At 34.4% G+C, this 14388-nt stretch overlaps 3 protein-coding genes across 5 annotated transcripts in view; all 3 read right to left on the bottom strand.

Moving 5' to 3' along the window:
- Positions 1 to 3605, bottom strand: part of LOC110843386 (suppressor of lurcher protein 1-like) — a 34516-nt gene extending 30911 nt beyond the window's left edge. The window contains exons 1-3 of one of the 2 annotated variants that reach the window (XM_035847669.1): positions 1981 to 2328; positions 1846 to 1899; positions 1624 to 1757 (exon numbers count right to left, since the gene is read on the bottom strand). The gene's annotated coding sequence lies outside the window, so the exon portion shown is untranslated. Of the gene's footprint in view, positions 1 to 1623; positions 1758 to 1845; positions 1900 to 1980; positions 2329 to 2388 lie in introns of those variants that run through there. The other variant, XM_022089348.2, reaches the window with a different exon arrangement.
- A 135-nt stretch (positions 3606 to 3740) lies between these two features.
- LOC110844739 (puromycin-sensitive aminopeptidase) lies at positions 3741 to 8607 on the bottom strand. 2 transcript variants are annotated; one of them, XM_022091016.2, is made up of 15 exons: positions 8347 to 8607; positions 7983 to 8280; positions 7823 to 7911; positions 7555 to 7759; positions 6658 to 6750; positions 6465 to 6577; positions 6338 to 6393; positions 6223 to 6229; positions 5946 to 6125; positions 5414 to 5872; positions 5182 to 5346; positions 4876 to 5065; positions 4471 to 4670; positions 4131 to 4361; positions 3741 to 4040 (listed from the first exon to the last, which is right to left on the bottom strand). In XM_022091016.2, the coding sequence occupies exons 1-15, from the start codon at positions 8491 to 8493 to the stop codon at positions 3831 to 3833; spliced, it is 2643 nt and encodes an 880-aa protein (XP_021946708.1). In that variant the 5' UTR covers positions 8494 to 8607; the 3' UTR covers positions 3741 to 3830. The 2 variants fall into 2 exon arrangements, with proteins under 2 accessions (XP_021946708.1, XP_021946709.1); XM_022091017.2 differs by lacking the exon at positions 6658 to 6750.
- Positions 8608 to 8933: 326 nt separating this feature from the next.
- LOC110843384 lies at positions 8934 to 14363 on the bottom strand. The gene is made up of 5 exons (XM_022089347.2): positions 10772 to 14363; positions 10614 to 10690; positions 10040 to 10139; positions 9789 to 9906; positions 8934 to 9409 (listed from the first exon to the last, which is right to left on the bottom strand). The coding sequence occupies exons 1-5, from the start codon at positions 10853 to 10855 to the stop codon at positions 9030 to 9032; spliced, it is 759 nt and encodes a 252-aa protein (XP_021945039.2). The 5' UTR covers positions 10856 to 14363; the 3' UTR covers positions 8934 to 9029.
- Between the last annotated feature and the right edge of the window lie 25 nt (positions 14364 to 14388).

Below are 14388 nucleotides of genomic sequence, written 5' to 3'. Positions count from 1 at the left end.
GGTATTATTTAATATACAACACGCATACTAAAAAAATTATAAATATTTGAAAATAAAAAATTAAGTATATATTTTACCAAAGTTGAATTAAAGTAAACAACAAGCAAACATAGGTATTCCAATTAAGTTTCAATTATTTTAATTGTTCTACCTGGAGCTAAAATTAGTTTCGGCTACAAAAGCTCCTGATTTAAATCCAAATGCATAATCATTGATTGCATTGATTGTGCTCACCTCTTGCATAACCCATTATCTCAACATGTAACGTGCATTTTGCAAGTTGGGTTTAAGTAAACATGGCAAGAGAATGTTAACTTGGCAAACTCAGTCAACGGTAATCCGACCACATGTCAATTCCCAGAAATCCTATGCTTTTAGCATCTGATTAAATTAGAATGTCACATCACCAAACTGTTCACCTTTGTTCGTGCAGCTACCGTGTTGATTGTCTATGTCTGCACATGCATATCTACCCTCCCAGTTTACGAAACACGGTGAATGTCATTTACATATATGTATAGCCAGCCAACCACCATGTAACATCTCTTGCCAACCAAAATCTCGTTAACTTTTAAATTTTTTTGGAACAATGTCATCCATTGCTTTTGATTATGTGAGCGGAGGGGATTTTGAGAAAAATTATTCCAAGGTAATAGAAACCGCTTTCTCTTTTCCTGCCAAACCTTAGCACAAACCAAACGCTTGTTCCGTTGGGTGATCACTATACATTTGAAACTCTTTCAAGTGCAAAGAAATTCACTCTTTGGTTGTAGCAAAGCAACGAATGCCAAATGTTGGGGGTTGAATTGAAGTCTACTTTGCATATTATACACGCATACACTTTCTCTCTCTCTCTCCTACATTCGTCGCTTACTTTATCCGCTGCGTTGAAATGTGTACGATCATGAATATTCTGAACCAAACTTGAGCCGAAAATTTTGAAATTGAGTTGAGAGAAAGCTACATGAGCGTAGAAGTTGACTTGACAAGCTTATTACATCCTTACCGACTCTAAATCCAACCAAGCTCAATTTCATTCCTTCTCTCGTCCTCGTCCTACGCCATTTCGTTTCGTCTTGGCAAACCTTGCAATTTTTTTTGGAACTGAAAAACTCAAAATTTGTCCTGGCTACTCCCGAGATTTATGAAGTGTTGACAATATTTTGTTATATATGTACGTGAGAGAAAAGAGAGGATTATGGATTAGAAAAGTATATACAAAATCCAGTAGAAAAGGTCCGTAACTTACACTTTCAGCGTCATTGAATTTGCAAACATTTTTGCTGAGACGTTCCTCCTACACTAATTGTAGGATGAACTTTTTTGTTCAAAATTCTTTTCAAAGTGTTATTTTGCTTCTGCGAAGTGGGAGGCAGTGAACAAAACTACTTTGACGTACTTGGTTTAAACCAGTGTCCTTTTACTTCTGTAATTTTTTCCTCACTTCTGTAGTACCACCATTGAATTACCTAACAGTGTGTTTTTTTATAAAAACTCTTATTATATTTCTCTTACATTCCAAGATGTTCCCATCTTAATTGAAAAAGTTGAAGAAGAAAACCAATATTTGTTTAGTTTTTAGATTCACAAAAATACAAATACAATAAATGAACTAGAACTCACTTCATTTTCTTTCATTTAGTTTTCGTTGGAATCAAGTCTCACGAGTTTCAGGCTGTGTCAGCACTTGTACTTTTGCAACAAAAGGAAATGTTGGTCCAATTGTTACATGCAATTCTTCCAAGTAGTCTGCATGCCTATGAAAAATATGTAACTTTTTTGCAACTGCTCACTTTTAATTAAAATATTTAACTGTAATCAAACCCCAAAATAAATTATACTCACCCATGTTACATACACCTTTTTTAATTTTCAAGCAGCCAGAAGTAGTTAAGTAGTCTAATGTGAGATACGGAAATGGTTGTGAAAATCTAGACGACAGCCCTTGATGCGCTTAACGACAGAATTTTTATAATCTACCTAGATTGAGATTGAATGTGGAGGAGTTAAAGGCGTGTAAAGTGATGATGATGTTTGACACTGATATTAGATTTGAGCCTTGTCGTATTTTAACTGCCGGGATGGATGGAAGGAGACGACGTGACATGATGATAAAGGAGTATTTTATCTTCACGTAAAATAATGGTAGTTTACTCTGGATTAGTATTTATGACTCCGTTTACATCAATGAACCACTTTCTCTCGTCCCAAGTGTTGTAAGGTATCTCCAAACATTTGTTTGTTCTCGCCCAGGCTTCCTCCTTTTCTTTACGCGTAAATGTTAACTTAACTTCTCGAAATATTTTTTCGTATTTTAATTACTATATATACTTATTTTCTACGCCGCACTAAATATAAAATCAATAGTACTAAATGATATATCCTTACCTAGAAATTGTAGCTAGCATGAATTATCCAAACTTCCTGATACACCGGACTAATTAGTGCAGATTGCAAAGTTTTCATCCTGGGCTCTAAATCTTATTCATACTTAATGATCTTCCTGCTCACGTAAAAGTACATAGGACGATGCTGTGTAGAAATGTTGGTTTGGCGTTGCTTGATCTAATAAGCTGAGCAAACAATACTAATCTCAAGTATTTCTATATATTTTACATGTAAGAGGAACAGAATTGTTTACTTTTGTTATTCTTATTATTAACTGTGTATTATTTTACTTGGAAGGATTAACTTAGCACATGCAGTGTAGCATAACAGTTTTATATACGTAACCGGAATAACGTTTAAATAGGCTGTAAGATGTAATAGGAAACTCGAAACCTAATGGAATGTTAATTTTGTATGTAATTTTATATAATGTTATTAAGAGTTTTAGAAAGCACTTTCTCAAAAACTTATAGCAAGACGCAATATACCGGCGAAAAGTGAGAACTTTTGTGTGTGTGCCAATGCGAGTATCTCCGTTAGCAAGTTTCTAGCGAAAACGAGACAAGACAACTGAGCAGACTTTCACCCGGATTTGGGATTTTATTTGCAGGCTAATAAAGCTGAACTTTAGAGCAACGCAATGCGAGTGAGAGTCTCAGAGCAATGTGAACGGGATATCATTCCAGAGCTTCTGCTGGACACTGATCTATAAAACGTTACACGCACGGGCTTGGAGCAGGACTCGCTACTCGAAAATCGAGGAGGCTGTGTCGTGGCACGGCAGAAGGAAATTTTATTCGCTGCTTTTCTCCCTCCCTGTCGTGATCTTCTGGTCATGCATTTACAAATACGGTGAGATTATTAGCAGGACAAGACGAAATATATACAGCGATAGAAGGGTTGGAACAAAATTTTATATTGTTGTTCAGTGGTCCGGAGGATTGTAACGTCTTAAACTAGTCCATAATTGGATAGCTTTACAACCCAACTACCTAATCCTTGTGTTTAGATAGCAAATGCTCATACAGTGGCATTTCTATCGTTTAATAGCCTCAGTTTTTGAAATTTAATTTCATCTTAGTTGTTTGGATGGCATACGTCAAAAATGAAGTTCAGCTTTAGATGACCAGTTATAAAACTTAGGATTAGTGCTGTAAAACTCAAAATCGCCCTTTCAAGGGTACACGCCCTTACGGCTCATGCACACTTTCGAACGCATCCTTACTTCGAACTTGAAGACGGTTTATGTAACATTTAAAATTAATAGGATGGGTTTGTTATTGTGCACATGGACAGAGTATTCGTAATATAAATCACAAATACATATAATGTACATCATACATACATATAAATATTATGTTTAAGTAAGTTTTATTAATTTTGAATGTGTCATTCCATACAAATCACAAGTTTTAATAAATCCAATAGTTCAAATATCTAAGTTACTTTGACCCCAAGAATGTTGAAATTGCATTAAGATCACGTTTTAACCATGCTGCATTAATACGAATTTTTTCAACAACTTGTTGGACAGTCCTTTCTGTTCCTCGAATTGGATTTTCTTTAAGGAATGTTTCTATTTCTTGAGCAAATTCGTCTCCCACAAAACCGCCCGTCACATCTCTGACGACAGAACATATCAGCATTCCACCCTATGTTATATAGATACAAATAGTAACAATTCTATTTTCCAAATAAGCATGCAACTTTGATATATGTACATATTTGTATAAAAAACTGACCGGGTATTTTTCTTGAAACAGTTTAATGTTATCCTTGAAAAACTGCCAGGTTAAATCCTGACCATGTTTGGAATTGTTCAAAGAGTAGAAAATATAGTCGATCTCACTCATTTTGACATCAGGACTGAGGGCAAAATCCAAAATTTTTTTCATTAAATTTATGTCCTTGGTGCTCCCAAGTGATTGAAGAATTCTTGCTTTTTCTTCAGACAGCTCACAATTTTTAAATATCTATTAATTCACACAAGAGCAATTTAAGCTTACGAAGGGTAAGTGAAAGCATTTTAAAATAAAAAAAAAGTATTTTGAGAGAAATTTATTTCAATGTTTCCTCATTTACTTCAATCATGGTATCCAAAGTTTTTTCATTTCCTTTGAACAAAGTAGCACGATACACGGCTGTCCTAAGATCTGCAGAAATTTTTTTCTCCCCTTTCAAATGTTGGTCAAACATTTTTTCAGCTTCATTGATAGTCGTCTCATCTTTGCAGGAAATGAGTCTATTGATCACCAAAGATCGAAGAAGACCGTCTGCATGGCCTGACAATCCAAACAAATAAATGAAATAAAAAGAGACAAAGGATAACAATTTCCTGTGTCTTGATGTGATTCTTTTGGTCGTAAATTCATAATTCACCAAGTTTTGTCAGTTATTTCGAACTCAGATTTATAGCTATTTTATATATAAAGACATCAGAACTACTTTCGTTGAGCCGTCACTTATTGTTTCTAATAAATTACTTACTTTCTCCATTTTTTGGGTCCCATCCCATTCGTTCTTTTATCGGTGTGAAAAGACTGGTGCAATAAGTGTCAAACTTGTCAACGAGATCAGTGCGAAGAAGCAAGTTGGACAAGTCGGCTGTGATGTCACGAATTGAACTCAATACACTGTAGTTATCTTCAAGCTTGAACGAATCCAGCAAGTTTAAAATCTATTTCAGAAATTGACGAAAAATTAAAGCATATAAAATTACAGAAGCATTATACTCGTTTAGTCTTATTTTAGAATAACAAGTTTAATTTCGACATTAGAAGTTCATTTTCTCACATCCGTTGTTGAACTGATCCCAGCCTTTACACATGCGTAAACATCATTAAGCAATCCAAGTCTATCCAACGGGGACATTGATTTATCCTTAATAGAATTTGTAAATTGGGATAACACTTCTGCTGAGTAACGAACACGGTAAAAACCAACTGATCCAGCATTAAACTAGGAACATAATAAATACTTTATAATTCATAACCAATAGAAAGTTTTAAAAAAATCTCGTATTCACCTTTATCCATTCATCATTAGAAGCACAGGTCACTGCAACTTCCTTCAGATTAGATTCATTGCCGTCGAATAATTCCAAAACCGTGACTTCAAGTGGCTTCGACCCTTTACAACAAGTCAGTGGGATGATCCATTTGTAGTTTGAGTTTGATGCAGCTTCATTGAGCTTTGGGTCAGCCCAAAATTTTTCTTGCTTCAAAGTAAAAGTCTTGCCACAATCGGTGGAGACAACGTCAAGAACGGTAACAATAGGGTAACCCATTTGTTTCGTGAAAGTGTCCATGAACCTTCCCACAGGGGTCCCACTTGCTGCTTCTAAAGCTTCCCATAGATCAGCAGTTTCCGCATTACTGTACTTGAATTTCTCCAAATATTGCTTCATTCCTTTCCTGAAACATTCGTCACCCACATAATGATACATCATTTTGACGATCGAGGATCCTTTGTTGTACGTCAAAGCCTTGCAACAAATATTTATACATCAAATATACAAATATATAAATATTTATAAATATTTATTTATAAACAAATACATCGAATATTTCATCAATATCACCCGGATTGGTCACTTCAACCTCAACAGGGTGACTATTCTTCAGACTGTCAGTGGCAAGTGCCGAATGGAGAATACGAGAAGCAAATTGTGTCCAAATATCAAATTGCGGAAAGAAATGATCAACAGCAAGATATTCTATGAACTTGGCAAATCCTTCCTGTAATATATAAATTAAATTATAATAAGACGGCTTAATCAGGTATCCGAAAAGAGAATTTGCAGTACGTATCTATCTTTTTAGAAATATATCAAACCTTTAGCCTTTTTTAGGGACATCAAATTTGGAAGAAAAAATTCGAAATTTCAGATTTTATTACAATATCCCAGCTGATTAAGTTTTTAATTTATATTAGATAAGTATTGTACTACCAAAGGTCTATCCACCACTTCATCGTAACTAGATCTCCAAACCATAGATGAGAAACCTATTTATGTAATTCAAAATTTCGTTATAAAACATCAAAATTATTCCCCAAAGTTAAATTTATCGATTTACTTCATGGGCGACAATTAAAGAAGTCATTTGTATGTTCCAGGCTGATGATTCCGTTGGGTCTACCATGAGTCTTGTGTCGATGAAGGTGATGAGTCCATAATTTTCCATTCCACCTTAACCAATAAGTAATGATGCAAAACAAAATGTTAATACGTTAGCCAAGACCTTAGCCAATTAGCAGATTAGCCATTACCAATAGGGAATTCTGCAATTGCAACCAAATCACACTTTGGCAAGGGATACGAAACACCAAAGTACTTTGTGTAATGGTCAATTAAGTTTGCAGCTACAACAAATAAAATACTATTGATATTCTTCAGTCATAGATATATTAATATACATAATAATATTATCTCTCCGCTTACTAATTTTTAATAAATGCATAACTTATTATTAATTACCATTACTTATTACTTATACGCATTACTTATTATTAATTAATTAATTATTATTATTTATTCCCCGTCTGTGCGCCAACCGAGGAGGATTTGCTCTTGCACGAGCTCTCCTAAATTTATTTATATTATATTAATTTTAACTAAATTTAATTGGTAATAACATTAATTTTAATTGGCAATGTGCGAAAATCGTTCTTTATCAAGCTGGTCAACTATTCCAGTCAAAATTTGTTTATTAATTCTTTATTTTAATGTGTTTTTTTACAATCTGAATTACCACGCGGCCTCTGTCCCTCACTCCTCGGTTGGTTGGGGAATCAAAAATTGGTTTGTATTTCAAAATTTAGTTGGTTTTTTGTGCATTTTTCCAACACAATTTATAATTTAAGTAAGTTATTAATTAAAATTTGTCAATTGGTTAAATATTGGATTATCTTATATGTATCTAAATTTTACAAACATTACTAGTCTTGGTATGCAACCAACATAGTCGCGCCAGTAGGTAGCGAGTTAGTTTTGTTTTGTTCATCTAGTTAAATTTATAATTTGACGTCGTTGACGGTAGTAGTAATGGCTTAAATAGGATGTAAGCTCACGAAAATAGGCTAGTGTGCTATGCTAAATTCATTTTTGTGCATTCCCTAGTACTAGTAAATGAGGATAATAAAGGCTATTATTATTATTATTATTACCCAAATTTAATGAATAATCTGCTTGGCATGTCTTTCCCGGAGAAGTAAATACACGCACCAGAGTTCCACACTCACTGGTTTTCTGAATGTGCTCGAAATCTCCAATAACCATTGCGATAAGATATGTCGACATTTTTGGAGTTGTTTGAAACTTGCACACCTTCAAATTTTCGTTTTTCTCGTCTACTTTTTCATCTTCAATCGGCTAAACGGGTAAATCAAGAGAGGTCGGGTTAAAGCAGAAGATAGTATTTTATTGGTTTCATACCATGTTAGAAATCGCAACCACATCCTTCGGAACAACCAGCGTAATATCGAACGTAGCTTTAAACGCAGGCTCGTCAAATCCAGGAAAACCTAAGGAAATATCATTGCTGTTGGTACTAAACTCATACTATGCAATTTGTCTATGTTTAGAATAAGCTTACATCGTCTTGCATTGACTGGTTCAAAGTGAGTTATAAAGTTGTACCGTTTGCCATCACCTACTTTTGTCCGGTATAAACCTTTCATGTTATCAGTAATTTCTGCTTCGAAATTTAGTGCCAAAGTTCCAAATCCTACAGTAAGTGGATTTGGAAATTCAATTTGAATGGTTTCCATTTCGCCATTTATCAAAATGTTTCCCGTCTCTTGCACCCCTTTGGAACCTTCACACGTGTACTTCACATCTGATACCGAAATGTTGAGTCCATTCAAAACTATCTCCCGTGTTTCACACATCACCTATTAAAATTAGTAGTGGAATTAAATTAAGTTAGATGGATGCTTTATAAGGTTTGTAGCAAATACTTGAACTCTAAGGGACAATTTCCCGTGAAGTACAGGTTCATGGTTTGAGGGTTGGAACCAAAGGTCATAATGGACCGGCACGACACATTTTGGCAGACGACGAAATACTCTGTCATCCTTCTTCTTTTCAGGAGAACGGCGACCCATGTTAGTAAATTCCGAACAGTTAACAGCTTTTAGAAAGAGAAAACACTGGTGACTTGACTTTAGAAGAATGAAAAGTGAATAGATTTCGCTTTTCCGGCAAGTCAGTGCATTTCAATTCTTTCCCACTTCAGCGAATGTGAGATTTGGCATAATGAGCTTCAACCATAGAGTTGTATATGCTCAGTTCGTTTACTGACTCCATGAAAGTTCATGATTGAAATTCATATAACGATTATGTTCATGAAAGACAACCATCAGAATGTGTATTCCGATTAATTGTGTTCGTATTTAAGTATGTAGAATTTATCATCTCGCTTTTGTAAACAACCTAAAAAACAATCAATATTGGATTTCATGAAGCCTACTTATTTACTAATGACTAAGTAAATCTCCTCATGAGACATGGGAGAACATGGGATTATGCTACTGAAATAACGATGTTATGAGTAAATAAATTATTGTCTTTATTGTACACCATTTTCACTACATATGAAAAATCAATAAATAAATTGTATTTAACAAGGCAATTGCAATCATCACGACAAATAGTCCAAAAGAGATCCAAACACAAATCTGACACCCCTAAAAATAATTTGAGCCTCCATGTTGATCCACTCATAAAATGTGTAATAGTAGATCCCAAACAGGAACAGTTTTAAAAGGTAAAGCGAACATAATTTGAAAAGAATCAAACCAAATTTGAGCAATTTAATTAGAACAATTTTCCACACTAACAGTTTAGCTTTTATGAGAAAGGGCCAAATAGGTTTCTTGATAATGGCGAAAGAAATCGGTGCTAGCGTTGTTGTAGGAGGTGTGCAAGATTGAGGTGAGCAATAACACGTACAAATCTTCGCATAAACATCTGCATTTGGTCCTAAGGCGCCTAGGCTTTCTCCACAAATGCTTCCTTGACCTTTCATTTAATATTAAATTTAGCAAATTTATTTTATCTGTAAGCTCACTTTTATTAAAGGGTGAAACCCTCGATGGCAATGCCTTATTCGCCTGTTTGAACTTAGGATGTAGTCTTCACCAACGTGCCTCTAATTTTTGGGAGGAGGTTAAGTTCGAACATGGGCGTTGTATATAAGGTCACGACTGGGATATCAGAAATCGACATCATTTCGACATGTCCCTCTGATAGTGTGGACGAGATCAAAGTATAAAGTGTCGGAGTTTAGTTTTGACGGGGTTAGACGTTATTTACGGAAGGAGGCATATGTAAGGCACCGATATTCCATTTGGGTTCACCCTTTTGCTAAATTTCATTTACAACGATGTATTAATTTTACCTCCAGGACATGTTGAAGCACATTCTTGTGAGCATCTTGCCATAGCGGTCAAGTCTGGATCCGGTGGTTCATTGGCTCTTGGGGGACAAACTCCTGTATCGAACGGATTCGCTGGAGGCTGTATATTGAGAATAACAATTTTTGGGCCACACCCAATGTGAAGCGATACTGATAAACCCGTTACTTTTCAAAGCTAGGACATACCATGTACTACATTCTCTTAATCATGATAAGGGTATAATTTTACTAACCGCTGAATCACAGGGATAATTGCAAAGACAGTTTCCACCCGCTGTACAAGACGAGTAATCCATTGTAGCTGGGTTTCCGAAGTAGCCACATGCGTGGTAACTATTTCATAGTTTACAATTAGTAACAATATTTTAACCTTCAAAATGCATCAAACTATTAGAGTGCAGACTTTTTCGTTCTCTGTATACATATTTAGCACCACTTCTAATTTCCAATCTCATCAAAGCTCTTCTATAGGGAACCCAAGGTATTTAAATAGATGGTTTTTCGTGCATTATTACAAATTGTGTTACTATTAATAACTAGTATTAGTAGTTATTAATAAATAACTACCAATACTACAAACTGATTCATATAGACTTGTTATTGGACGTAGGTATATTTAAACATAAAATCATTTAAATGTGCATCTGATTAAAAAAGAAGTTTGAACATGTTTTATTCTTCGTGAAATTGTATTTTTAAAACAAATTACTTTGAAATGTTACAATTTTATTCAGAGCTGCACATGGAGAAAACGGTTTAGCAAAATTTATGGTATGTTTCTTAAGGGAGTTGAGATATTGAGCATACCAATACGTGTGGCCTGTTGTGATATGGTTCTGAATTAAAGGATCTTGACATGACCGAGTGAACTGTTGTGCATTGGTCTGAAATACACAAGAATAACTTAGAAATTTCTATCGCTCAAATATACGCAAATCCAATCTGGTCACGCTGGTTAGAAATACCTGGTCAATCAAAATCGCATAAACAATAAAGATGGGAGTCTTAAGAATACCAAGTTTCCATTTCCACCAACGACGTAATGACATTTTTTAATTTACAAAATTATTACACTTTAAAATGCCTGGATTTTGACGACTACACATGTACTAAGGATATTTGAATGCAGTAAAATCCTATCCGGTTGTTACCACATTTCGATGACGAATCAAAAATGCAAACAGTAATATCGAGTACAAAAGTGGCTTGCATTTAGTTGAGCCAAAACTACTTTATCGTTTGCCAATGAAATGCCAACTGAGGCCAGTTCAAGTGGAGTCTATTCATTATCCTTTAAAAAGAAAGAATTTTCATCACAAACCGACTCCTTTAAAGCGTCCGAAATACATAAGCGGAGAAGAGCGTATTTCATTGTTCACATTTTCAACTTGCATATTAATTCCACTACATGAAGGTATGCACGTATGTGATGAAATGGAATCAAGGAAATTAATTATCTGTAGACTTAGGATTCATTATCGTCTCAATTCAAACGCACAGTACGTGGTTGATAAGGGGTATGTATACATACGTATGTACTATGTATACGTATGTAAGGGATACGTACATTTGCATGCAAATACGAAAATCTACTTCTTGATAAACGAAGAGGGGTAACGTCAAACGTCGGGAAGTAGATAAATTAAGCATCTTCTACTGATGCGTTGCGTATATAAATAATCGTTTCTACTGCCGCAAGTAACAATTTATTTAGCAAAAAGTCGTAATAGACCGTGGGATTTTTTTTTCGGGTTGGACATTAGAACCAATTTACAATTGGTGTTTTCTATCGATTGGAGATGAACTTAATCAGTCTGGGTTGATTTGAGTTGGTAGTTAATGCGCAATGAGGGATGTGCGCCTCCTTTCTCTGATGGGTGCTGCATTGTGTATTCAATTTTCTTTATCATTGCCGTTAGCATTATGTTGCTTAATTATTTTCGGGAAAAATTGGAATGCTGTCAATGAGTGGATATACAAGAATGACAATTTGGGTTTAGAGCCGATATCGATCTCGGGCAATTTGGAATTTATCCAATTTTTAAAGGGCATGTCAAATTATGCAAATTAGGATGATCAAGTTAAGAGATTGTTGAAAGTTAGAAGCGCAACATTAATATAGATCAATTATGCATATTTATATGTAGATCAATCGAAGTGAGATCTAGTTATTCTTAGCTCGAATTATTTTCTCATCATGGCAGTTTGACTAACTATGGACATTATTCATTTACACATGTTACCCGATGGGCAGTTTTTTTACATTAACATATCGGACACGCATTTTTACTATGCACTGGCATCTTACAAATTCTCTGTACAGTTTTTGTGAGAAAAATTTCAAACGCACATATGATATTTCTGCATAATATTTACGGTTTTCATTTATCATGTGAAGATGGTCAATTTTGGCCCATTAATATGACAAGGTATTTATACGCATTGTGATCTGTGATTAAATTTTGTGGGCAACTCTTGTACTCCCGTTATACGTATGTATGTAAATAGTAGTAAAATGTAGGAGGCAAATATTTTTTGCATATCAAGTTTATTAGAAACATTTTGCAAATTGAAAATTTTTTGCAATATTTTATTAGCTGACACCTTTGTGTCTTATTAAAATACATACGCAACTATTAATGCCGACGGTTGCAAACTCATGTATCAAACCTGACACAAGTGTTCATTAATTAGCTTCCGTTTGCCGAGTAGATAATTGCATGAAGAATAGTAGATCAGTGCGAGCACCAAGTAAAATACAAAGAATATGGAAAACAAACAAAACTGACAAGTCACTTCAAGTAGATTGATGATGTTGATGATATGAGAAGCCTTTTACGTTTTTCTCATGTTTTATACTTTAATACAACATGATGGATTTATAGCACACAAGTCTGTATGGACATAAGAATTGTCTGCAAAAATTAATAAAAAAAGCTTCTATTTCTGTTTAGGTCAGTGGTGCGTTTCGTAATCAAATATATTACAATTGGTTTTAATTAATATCAAATCTGAGATTGCCAAGATAAACGGAAACTCAATGAAAGGCGCATTTAAATATGGATTTTACCAAGCTCATTTTATAATATATATGTTCATAATTGTTCACATCTTCTAAAAAACAATCCCTTGGACGTTAACCTTACAAGATCACTGTCCATTGTCTGAATCTGAACCAAATTTCTTCATCTGCCCATTGACAACTTGAGGTAGTTAGATCCTTTGTCATTTCTCCTACGCGAAAAGCGTGTTAAAATAATAAGATTAGATTCAGATTCATGGATTCAATCATTTAAATGTTTTAATTGTATATTCTTTTATGTATGCATGTATGTGTATACTACATATTTGCTGTCTGTAACTTTAATGTAGCAATGAAAGAAGAATGACCAACAGATTTTTGTATGTATTAGGAGTTGGTGAGTTGCTTATACCGTGACTGAACCAAGCTACTTCAGAACGTTTAACTCGTTTGATTTAAGGAAGTAATTGCATATATGTATGTAGGCATGCTTCTTATACATACTACAGTTAGTATTAATGAATGTCTCTTAAATTTTATCCGTAGATGGTCGAAAAGTAAATAGTGATTTCAAAAAGTTTGAGACTTGTGATTCAAATGTCAGCAGCATTAACATGACAATAAGATGACGAGAAAAAGCAATAGTTTAATGAGTCCCTGCTGACAATCTGATTTCATGAGGACCACCTAAGCACAAAAGTTGGAGTGCGTCTAATTTGTTGCAATCTAAAGTGATGAGATTCTCTTTGATTCTTCTCAAGTGTCAATTTATTCCATGCTCACGAAATGATTTGATATTTTCCTTGCACTTTAGTCGAGAACTAGAACTAGACCAACCAAAGAAAATAGTAGTAGTGTGAACGTACGTATATAACCATGCAGCTTTCTTCATTGGGGGTATTAATTCGAACGTCATTAAGCCGTTAATGACATTAACTAACATCTTCCCAAATCTAAATCTGGGACTGTATGATCCCATCGAGGCCATATCGATGCAAAATGAAAAATAGACGCTGTTATTATACATCTGATATTTAACTATCAGATGTATGAAAATTTCATTATTGAAAAGTACATGTGCTGGAAATCATTTGCATCGTGTATGTATATGATGTCCTACGGCTTATGCATTCGTTGTGCATACATTTACTAAGCACATATGTAAATTTAAATATTTAAATCAGAACCAGAACTTGAAGTTTCGTGTACTTAAAAATAAGGAATTTTTTGCAAAATGCTTCATGGGCCGAATTTTATGCATGAAAAACATATTACCCAATTGAAACTGATAAAATTAGTTTCAACCGAGTGCCAAGTAGCGAAACTGGTTGAGGAAAATCATGTCCGTGTCCAACACTTTTCAAACAATGATTCAGCTTCTTTGAATGAGAATATTTCAGAGAATGATAAATATATATAAAGTTCCAAAACAAGACTTGTTGAATTACCTATGCAATCTTATATCTGTACACGTATACATATGTATATTTACACCGGTGTTTCCAAAATATGCTATTTCGAAATTATTAGTATCTACCGCTTTGCCAATGAAATTTTGAT

The sequence above is a fragment of the Folsomia candida genome, unplaced genomic scaffold (genome assembly GCF_002217175.1).
Source record: "Folsomia candida strain VU population unplaced genomic scaffold, ASM221717v1 Fcan01_Sc002, whole genome shotgun sequence".
Taxonomy (NCBI): Eukaryota; Metazoa; Arthropoda; class Collembola; order Entomobryomorpha; family Isotomidae; genus Folsomia; species Folsomia candida.
The sequence above is the reverse complement of the archived record's forward strand: the minus strand, read 5'-3'. Positions and strand labels throughout refer to the sequence as shown.

Excerpts from the sequence above, each read along its gene's own strand:
- LOC110843384 (XM_022089347.2), bottom strand. The coding sequence starts at position 10,855 with ATGTCATTACGTCGTTGGTGGAAATGGAAACTTGGTATTCTTAAGACT. Across the intron at positions 10,691-10,771 it reads ATGCGATTTTGATTGACCAG|ACCAATGCACAACAGTTCAC; the intron begins GTATTTCTAACC and ends TGTGTATTTCAG. Across the intron at positions 9,410-9,788 it reads TGCTTCAACATGTCCTGGAG|GTCAAGGAAGCATTTGTGGA; the intron begins GTAAAATTAATA and ends ATTAAATGAAAG.
- LOC110844739 (XM_022091016.2), bottom strand. The coding sequence starts at position 8,493 with ATGGGTCGCCGTTCTCCTGAAAAGAAGAAGGATGACAGAGTATTTCGT. Across the intron at positions 7,912-7,982 it reads ACCAGTCAATGCAAGACGAT|GTTTTCCTGGATTTGACGAG; the intron begins GTAAGCTTATTC and ends ATATTTCCTTAG. Across the intron at positions 4,041-4,130 it reads TGTTTCAAGAAAAATACCCG|GGTGGAATGCTGATATGTTC; the intron begins GTCAGTTTTTTA and ends TATATAACATAG.